We start from the raw sequence: 10,488 nt of genomic DNA, 5'->3' as shown, positions 1-10,488 counted from the left end.
TAAAGCAACCAATGCACCCCATGCATCTCTCTCTCTCTCTTGACTCAACCGGGATCGCAGAGGAAGCCAAAAGGACGTCGAAAAGAGGATGCGGTGGTTTGCGGCCGAGGCTGAGGCCTGGGGCGAAACGTTGCGCAAACGCGAATGGTGCGAAGCTGATGATTGGTTCAGACACGGCACGTGTGCCTTTTGGGGTGTCTCGAGGCAAGGAGGAGACAAGGTGCGACCGGTTGGAATGGAACAGGGAAAGGAAGATGAAGATGAAGAAGTGTAATCTTGGTTCGCGTTTTCAGATCGTTCCCGAGGAGAACTGCCGAGCACGAAGCCGATTCCCGAGGCTGATCACGCGCCGCGAACTTCGGACAGGTATATAAAGGCAGGTCGGTGGAGAAGGAGCAGCATCAGAAACGAATAAACGTCCGTAGAAGCGCTTCAGAAAGTCAGAATTTAAAGCCAGAGTTCGCAGGCGCATCGTGATCACAACAATGAGTGCAATGGATGTGTACAGCTTCCAACAACTTCACACCACGGGATACTACGGGCAACAGATGCCTTCGATCGAAGAACAAGAGTGCGATAGCTACTACTACAACGGATACTACAACGGATACTACACGTTCTTCGATGGAGCTGAACAGAGCGAACAGAATTCACCCCAGAGTCGTCCACAGTCCACCGGTATCGTCAGTGATCGTAGCGAAACTGGCACAGAAACGGGCAGCAGTGAAATCGTTACCGCCGATCTTCGCCCGTCAAGTGTGACGACGCAAGCTGAAGACACTTGTAGCACCATCAGCAGCAGCAGCAGCAGCAATCCTTCGGATAGTGACACCCCGGTAAATGGCGTTGAATCGGTGGCGCCGGTCAAGCAGAGGAGAAGCAAGCGTACCGGTGTGGTGCCGGTTGTGGTGAAGAAGAAGCGGCGCCTGGCAGCGAATGCTCGCGAACGGAAGCGGATGAAGGGCCTGAACGAGGCGTTCGATCGATTGCGTCAGTATCTGCCTTCGCTCGGGGATGATCGACAGTTTTCGAAGCACGAAACTCTGCAAATGGCCCAAACGTACATCAGCGCACTGGCGGAGCTGTTGGTTTGAGCAGCGACGCTCCACGGTTACGCGGACGCGGCACTAGCAATAGTTAACTTATTCGTTTGCTGTTAAATTATTTCCGGGCACCGTGAGATGTAAGATACTGTTAATATTATTTAATAAAAATAGATACAAATGTTAAATGAATTCTCCTGTTTGGTTGGTTAATTTGTGGAATGATGACATTGGTAATGGGACGAGGAAAGGGTGGGATAAGTTATGCGGTTTTATGGAAATGAACAATTTATTTATTGAACTGCTTATACGAAAATGCATAGCCAGTGATGCATAAATAAGTGCAAAAATCCCAAACTTTTTTCACTTTTCTTAGATCTTATTGAACCAAATTTCACTGTTTTTTTATTTTAAAGGATAATTTAGGTAGAAGTGATCTTCAGCTGTATAAGAAGAGTCCTTCTGACTGGCCATTTCTGTTTGATCCTCTTTCAAGTATTAGATTATAGAGAAGTATAGAAAAGCTTAACCATCCACTTGTTTTACTCGTAGCGATTGTATTGATGTAAAATTATATGTTAAATGAGAATCAGATTTGTTATCCCTTTGCTATTTTCTAATAAAACTTTTTGTCTCAATGTGTACAATATTTCCCATGAATCCCAAATGGTTCTTGTTTGTTTCTTTTATATTTTTTTATGAACAACTTGAATGTTCAACGTGAATCAACTTTGTAGTCACCGTTTGGTATTTCATTAATTCAAATTCAGCGCTTTCAACTACTAATTTCGGGTAAAAATATTATTTAATCTAATCGGAGGCCAGGATACTACTTTTTGTGAATGTCATGCCTCACTCGTAACATTCAAATCCAGTAAATTACTTTAGTACTCAGAGGGTTAAAGATCCAACAATTGTAATAGTTAATTAGCTGACTTTGTTTGATTTGATTTAATAGCAGTGTATCTTTCGAACATGGCAATAATCACAAAGCATCTGTTTAAAAACATCTTAGATGTTAATGATACTCGCCTAAAATTGCCTAAATGTTTCTTCTACCGCATTAGCTGCATTTAAGCTTATCTTAAACTCAAAAGTACTTCGGTTTAGTAAGAACCAGAATAGGATTTGCTAGAGGCCGTTTTATCTAATTCATTATTCTACGAACAGTCGACTCACTCTAGTTGTAAGTAACATTAGCGATATTCCACGACTAACTTCTGTCCTTGAAATACAACTTTGCTCAAAGAAGAATAAATATTAAAAAAATGCGAACATTCAGGGTTTGAGCAAATTGTTCCTATTCATTATCTTATACCTGAAAGATCACATTCACTCTAGCAGCTTTAAGATTATAAGTTGAAGCCCTGATCACCACGATCGTTTTTGAATTGCAATATGAGATAATCGAGCATCCCTCCCCGCAGCGCCAGCTGATAGTAGGACCTTCTAGGTGCCAAAACCCATTGCTCATCCGGCCAAATGATGGGTCGACGGTGACGGCATCTCAAAGCGTTCGTTACCTCAGCCCTGACACGTGGCCACGTAAAATGTTGGGCAGCAGATTTTAACAAAACAAACATCACGAAGCGTCTGCTGGCGGAGCCTTCCACGGCATATGGTGCTCGATCGGTACGGCGCTGACTACGCACGAGAGTCCCCCGGGAAAAGGACGAGCCAGTCGTCCTTCTTGCGTTCGAAATCGTCAGCCCGGTTTCTGGAACTATCTTGGGTCCTGAAAGGAGGCGCAGTCGCAGCCACACAGGATAAGATAAGTGTGCGATCAGGTAGTGACTCTGTCCCTCGACAATTCGCCAAATGTTGCTCTCGTCGATCGAATCGGGATAGAGCGGTGCGCCGGGCCCTCTGGAACTAATGTGACGTAACCATGTTTTTCGCAGATGGTTGATGCAAGATCCAACAGCAGCCAGGAACTTCGTTCGATCTACTTCTGCCAGACAACGGCATGGTCATGCACAGGCGGTAATCAGGAATGAAAAATCATTAGAATTATGTTTGAGAAAGCTGAGCACGCGTGCTCGATTCGTCGTCGTGATGGGCACGAGCACACTTCATTTGGTGCGTCAGAGTTCCTTCCCCGGGCGTACCCAGGCACTGAGGCATCGAGTGTTTGAAGAGCGAAGAGCAAAATCACCGAAAATTAGTTTAACCATTTACCGGCACGCAAAATGGGCATCATAGGGTGGCGGCAGGTACCGTCTGTTCCTGTTTTCGATCTCGCTGCTCACGTCGATCCAGTTGTGGTCTGATTCTTCCTTCCTAGAGAGTGGGAGAGGAAGACACCTTGAAGGAGTTGGTTGGCTTTGAAGGGCAGAGCGCATCCTTCCGCTGCCACCCGGTGTACGATCGTTCCGGAAGTTGTGGAAGTTGGAGGAGTATCAGCCCTTTGTTTCCTCCCAGATCCCTCGCATTAAGCCGCGCTTCCAGTCAATTGTCAACTGGTGCGACTCCCGGGTGTTGGCGATGCGCTTGGTTTTGGGGTCCTGCTGCCACTACCGAGCTGACGACAGCATAAGGCGTCACTTGTCCGATGTCGGTGTAGCCTTTTTTTTTCTTCCAATTTCTTCTCACTCTCTCCCTTCCTCGCCCGTGCTTCCTCTCTGTTATAGAATAGTTCCAAAGCACCGGCACCGGAGAATGGCAACATATGTTGCCCTTTAGGTCCTGATGAGTTTTTCCCCATCCACCTCCTCCTCCTCCTCCTCCTCCTCCTCCTCCTCCTCCTCCTCCTCCTCCTCCTCCTCCTCCTCCTCCTCCTCCTCCTCCTCCTCCTCGTCGGGTTCTTGGGTTCTCGGGGTGCAACTTGAACACCCCAAAAACCAAACATCTTCGGAAGGAAAGCATCCGAGGCGTGCGGCGAGTGACTTCGGCAGAAGCCTCTACGATGGTCTACCAAAAGCTCCCTCAACGCTGCCCCTCCCGGTTCGTCGGTTTTGATCCCTTCTTGCTGCTTTGTTCACGATCAACGCGTCCACGTCCGTGCGGTGTGTGCACGAGCCCTTCATCCCTCCAACTGACGCCATATCCTTCGAACGAACGAACGAACGAACGATGGTTGGATGGTTGCCTAATCGGTAGGCAGCCTTAAGAAACCGCATCCTCACGCGAAGGGAAAAACAACATCCTTTTGCCCTGTTTTGCCAGTGCGCTTTGCGTGGCTCGCCGCCTGGTGGCTCAGGAGTTGCGTTTAGGGAAAGGAAGCCCACACCATACCGCCCCATGTCCAGTCCAGTAGGGACGCGATGCTTACGCATGAGCGAGTTTCGTGGCTGGTGCTTTTGGTCAGTTCTACATATCGTTACCGGAGCGTGTGCCAGTCGCGTGGCATGCGTGTTGACTGGCACAGCCGGCGTGGAGCAGAGTTTCGATGAAGTTTACACTAGCTTCAGGATGCGAGCGCTACATCCGTACAATGTGGATCATTTGATAGGATTTATATCGATTATTTAAACAAGATAAAGCACAGATTCGATTTTCCACTAATAACAATAATCTATTAAATGGAATGTATTTCGAGATGGTCTGGTGCTAATATTTCAACCAATTGAAATAGTTTGAGATCATTTTCAAATGTACAAAAACAGCGTTTTATAGTTGTTAATTTGCTTTGTGCGATCATTACAACATGCGAATCTCTCCGCATTTAGATTTAGCTTGAATTCATATTAAAAGCAAAACTAGCGGCCTCTTGACAATTGACAACAATCGCACTTGATTGTAAAAAGACGTAAATCATAATATTACAATTCCTATGGTTGTTTTTTTCTGCTTTTAAACGTAAACAAAAAAACCAAGAGGAGAGTTAATACAATGGGCTGTTTTCATACAGTCAAATAATAAATTAAATAATTATAATTGGGATTAAATAATTATAATAATTAATAATTGGGATCTATGCTATTTTTATCAGTGCTATTTGAACACCGAGAGCTATTTCCATACATACAACATTTCGTTCAAACCAGACATCAAGTGATTGGCACGTTTTTTCATTACTATAAAATGATCTTTATTGTAATACACTGAAATCGGCATACACCTGTAAAATCGATTGCTTCACTTTTTCGCCAATAACAAACCATTTGAGACGTTTAATGTCCAGCATCCTCTTTAAAAGATGTAGTAAGTTAGCATCGAAGAGGGCGAAAAAGCATTGGAAGGTGGGTTTAATGTGTAAAATCCTTAAAATACCGAAACGATCACGCTAAAATTGTAAAAAAATAAGGGGAGACCTCTTATCATAGCTGTGTGCCCAGTGCCTCCAAGAGACGAGCGACGGTCCTGGTGATGATGATACATTAATGATATTACGAGCTAGATGTTCTGCTATGCATTCCTGTGGTTAGTTCATTAGTAAATTATAAAATAGTTACTGAAAGTTTCATGGCTACTCTCCGTTAACAGCTGTAAAGAAGAGGATGAATGATGGTGGTCGAGCATGGATAAAATAAAAGACTTGTTTTTGGCAAGTTACTCTCTCTCCATTCACAATCCATTAATTGTTAAGGACAATACACCAAACAGTGTGTAACTGTGACATTGGCGAACATTAGCGAAACAAAAAGGACACAGAAAGGTTAAAAACAAAAACATTTTCCTCAGACACTTCTCAACGATCACTATTTCGTAACTTTACATAAATTATCATCTAGGAAAAAGGAACCAAATACTACTGGCTAAATATCAAATGAGCTGCAGCGATAAATTTGGCATCCCGAAATGTTACAAACAAAATCACCGAGCAAACAACAAACTCTCTCAACAGAATGATGATTTTCCATATGTTTGCCATATTATTTTTGAATGGAATCTTGTCATCATCGTGATGTGCTGTTCCATATTTTCTCCAAACGCCCACACACTCGTATCTGATGGTGTATTGTTACGAAAACTGAAATTGCTTCCGGCTTTGTTGCATCGGTGATGAGCGTCCGTCAGAACGACCACCGTCCCTCAAATCAAACAATTTTCGCGAGATTTTCCACTGTTTGCCGTGGGCAAACACACACTGGACGGTGGCCAGGATGATTTTTGCGATTCACCGAATGACCGAGATCACCAAGCGCGAGCGACCGAGTGGACGTGAGTATTGACTTTAGTGCTGTTGCGGTACCGGATTACACCCGCACTCCGTCCGTGGTTCGTCTGTGATTGACGCACTAATTGGATCGAGCTCCCTCACCAAGGGAAATCGTTTTGGAGGGACATTCGGTTTCACTTGACTTTTCACTTGACCCACGGCTACGGCAGTGACCTATGTCTAACGGGCCATACCGCAGCGGCCCATTGCGCCATGGTTCGGCCAAACTATTAACAGAACGATTACGTTCCGGTGGTGCGATTGGGTAATGGGAGATTTGCATAATATCTACCCCCCGCCATTGGTCAGTGTGTTCCCATTGATTGTTTCAATTTAATCATCTGAATGGAATAAATGATGAAAAATTAAAGCCGTTGATCGGTTCGTTATAGATGCAACAGTATGGCATCCATGCATAAATGAGAAGTTCTACCATCCAGGAGCACTACTCTGCTGCACTCTTATCCATCGGTTATGCAGAGTCAAGTACAGAATGGAGCGTACTTTCTGCTGATTAAACATTGTTGAGACGAGTAACGGGAGCTCGCTGCTGTATCTGATACTAAGAGGCACTGCAAAAAAGAGGACAGCATGGAAGGGGCTGCTGGCGCAAATAAAGAACTGATGCATCCATACGGAAAACGTTACAAAACGCACTTCTGATTGATGGCGCAGTCTAAAATCATCTGTCCAATAACTGTCATAATAAACCGTGTAAATGGCTTCCCAGATTCCGCCTCGGGGACGCCGATGAGCAAACAAACATTCGCACAGCAACGCGACGTGCTGAACGCGCTATTCGTCGGCAATGGGTGGCTTCCTAAACTTATCCCCTTCGAATGGGCCGCACACGGTGCCAATACAACGCGTAATCGATCATACTGTGCTCGCCGTACCGCAGCTTTAACGAGCTGGCGAAGCCGGCGGACCTCTACAAACCATCGGACCAACAACCTATAATTAGTTCGCGGGCGCAACATTGTCCCGCAAGCATAATAAGGGTCCGCTGGGATGATAAAGTGTGGTGCGTATCCGTGTGCGTACGGGCTCGCGCCGCGCACAGGATCAACTTACCTGAACGCTTCCAGGAATTTTCGGCGATCAGGTCCGCGGGGTTCATTCCAAAACCGCCTCACTGGCCTAGAATGAAGTTGTAATGTTAAAGGGGCTTCGTAGCCTTTCCGCTGCTTCGAGGAGTAATAAAAAAAAAAGGATATTTAAATGTGGCAGGGCTCGCGTCGCGGTGCGTATGATTATCACAGCGTGCGTTCCTTCGCCGAACTCGTGGACATTATGAAATGGATCATCGGGAAAACAAAAAAAACCAAAAGTCCAAACGGACTTCATTGGAACCGCATGATGGAATAAGGTGCGGGCCGAAAAGCCCGAATCGATGTTTGGATTTCTAGTTTCAACAAACACGCCCCCTGTCTTCTGCTGTCCGGCGTAGGATAAACAAACACGTGCTCCGGTGCTTTGTTTTATGGAAGTCAGCGTCAGTCAGTTTTGGAAATCTTAATTTATCAATCCCGAAAGGCCTTGGCAGGTTCATGGTTCATCACGAATGCTAGGCACGATGTTTGAGCGATAGGGTTTAGCGGAGGACATCCTTAAAGTGTGGCGGCAGCATGAAGCATGATCAAGGAGAATTCAATCCAAGCAGGCTTGCTGGTGTTTGGAGATTGAGTTCTCAGGATCGTTCTGCTTGTCAAGTGGTTAAATTGAACCGCGAAGCGCTGAATACGGGATCCGATTAGGGATCGGCTTCCGATTATTGCGTTCTTGTGGACGTGACTTTGGGAAATTGATGCCTTCGCAGCGCCTACTCACTCCAGGGACTCAGTGAACGGGGTTGATGATTATGGGAACAGGATTCTGGATCCAAGATGCAGGATTGTGTTGGAAATTTGCTCTCCACAGTAGGCCATATATTGGGCCGGTTTGGTTGCTATCAACCTCAAGTCAACGGTGTGAATCCTAATATAATTCTTGTTCATGTTATTTGGAGTGACACCAAGGATTTTGCCGGATAAAGGATAAAAGGTCCTTACATTCTCTTAGCTAACGTATAATTGTTTCCTCCAGATTGCTCCACAATATTTATCGATAATTGAACTGATTTCAGGACTTCAGTCTTCCGAAAGCACATTTTCCGGAAAGGATTCCCTTTTAATCAAACGAAAAAGGATAAACCGATCCTGGCCCTTCATCCTGGACACCGTTTTACAAAAACAACATTTACCGATGGCACTGATTTCCCGGTATTCCTCACCTCAATTAGTGCATTTAATTTTTAGAGCAAATTATCTGCGCGCGAGAAAACGATCGAGGCCCTGCCGTTGGCCCGCGGGATCGGGGTTGTTGTTTGATGATAGTCATTAACTAACCCTTACGCGCGAGTCACACTCACAACTAGGTCAAAAATCGATTTCCGGTCCATCCCGAGTGAATCGATCGGCGGACCAAGCACAAAAGCGCCGAAGATTGCCGAAAACGGGTCCCAAGATGGGGTCGCATCATTAGTGTGCCATCGGTGTCATCGGCGAAAACAAGGGTCTCAGGCCGGGAGAGAGCGATGAGGAAGAAGGAACCCCTTCAGAGCGACTGATCGATCGACCGATGCCAGAATAGGAGAATCCTTTGGCTGAATAGGAAGCATTAATTTAATGTCTAGTTCCGAAAAGTGAGGCCCCCAAACCTTTTCACTCTGTGCCTTTCCGCGTTTGGGATGTCGTTTTGAGGTTGCACCGTTTAAACCAACCGCAGAGCAAAAGGGACAGGCAGAGGACTCGCTGAGGGAACAGTGTGATAACAGATGTTGAAGCAGTTCCGTGGAAGCTGAGCCGAGAGCCAAATGCAGAGAAATGGTTGAAACCGATTTCGATCGCGATGAACGCGATTAGCGATGGTTCATAAAGGATCTCTAGGAGGTGGTTGCCCGAATGCTGCTACGTCACGGCGTGACTTCGAGGATGGCTGGCTGGCAGGGCAGCGCAGGGATATGTTGCACGCTGCATTAGGCTGCCAGCGGAAGGCATCTTCCACCCCTTTCGTTTATTTATTACTTCCGATCGCACGGTGCTGGCGGCGCGGGAAGTGAGAATGATCACGCTGAGGATGATGATTCTACTCCAGAAGAAAGTACTCCAAAAATGGACAGAGAGCGCTGAAGGTGCGAGGCCGGAAGTTGATTATGTAAATTCTCCATCCCATTTTCCCAGCAGATTTTGGAAGAAACTACAATCCGGAACACGGGAAATATCCCGTCGTGAAGCGAGAAACGAGCTGTCAGTCGCGGTGAGCCGTAACTTCCTCGCGCAATCCTGAACCACCAGTAACAGGAACCCCGCGTTTACTCCATGTGGCTACGAGGTAATACTTCCGGTTCACCTGTTGAAACGGACTGACACTGCCCCAGAAGACACTGCTTGAAGTGATGTGATTTCGGGGGTTCTTTTTTGTGTTGTGCATTCGGAAAGATTTGGCGAAAACATTCGCAACCGCTTCCGATGCAGAAGGATGCAGTCGGAAGTGGGATCGCCAATCAAGGAGCAGAAACAAAACAAAAAAAAACCCCGAAAATGCCCCGCCAGAGCTTGAAGGATCGGACTGCGAAGGATTACGAGCAACAGCTGAACGCGCTGGTCGAGTGCGCCCACAAGGATCAGTTTCCTAGCTTCCACCAACTGACGGTACGGAGGATGCGATCGTTTGAGCCAAAGGATACGAAAGGGAGAATAGTAAAGAAAAACAGTGGGGAACCGAGAATGGACAAAAAAGGCGGACAGTGAAAACCTAGAGACAGCGCCTGTGCTGTGCTCAGGGAGTGCCTTGTGCCGCCACGTGTGCAGCGATCGCGTCTGGTCATCGCGCGCTGGGTCTGACCGACGACGACGACGACGATGAGGAATGGTTTCTGGTCATTAGATTTGTATCAAGTGAAGCAGCACGATCCGGCCTAGGATCACTTTACTAGTTCATTTGGCCCTAGAGGTGCGTATCTTACTCCATCCTTCCCTTCTTTTCCCTTTTGCACAGTCTCACAGCACGTGCTGGCATATGTTTGATGGTTTTTTATTTGTTTTCCCTTTACCGATCGTAATGAGGCCTCTCCGGTTCCAACAGTTGGCGTTGCGATGTCCGTGAAGGATTGCCGATCGACGGGCTTAGTGGCGTCCAGCAATAGCAATCCGGTCGCATTTTTTTTCGATCTGTTTCTCTCGTTTTTGTCAGGATTCCGATCCGGTATCGGATCCCCCTCGATTCGAATCGGAAAGTATCGCTTACAGTGTTAATCCTGCGCGAGTAAGGCTATCGGACACGGTGATTCGCTTACCAGGGAAG

The 10,488-nt window shown here is 46.5% G+C and overlaps 1 protein-coding gene across 1 annotated transcript; it reads left to right on the top strand.

The window, feature by feature from the left end:
* Positions 1 to 485: 485 nt before the first annotated feature.
* Positions 486 to 1,094, top strand: LOC126569910 (neurogenin-1). Its single transcript, XM_050227311.1, is given in 3 exon segments — positions 486 to 720; positions 758 to 822; positions 825 to 1,094. Coding segments are annotated over 3 exon segments (570 nt in total).
* The last annotated feature ends 9,394 nt before the right edge of the window (positions 1,095 to 10,488 follow it).

This window comes from Anopheles aquasalis, chromosome 2, assembly GCF_943734665.1.
Source record: "Anopheles aquasalis chromosome 2, idAnoAquaMG_Q_19, whole genome shotgun sequence".
In the NCBI taxonomy this organism is placed as follows: domain Eukaryota; kingdom Metazoa; phylum Arthropoda; class Insecta; order Diptera; family Culicidae; genus Anopheles; species Anopheles aquasalis.
This window is presented reverse-complemented; position numbering and strand designations above follow the sequence as displayed.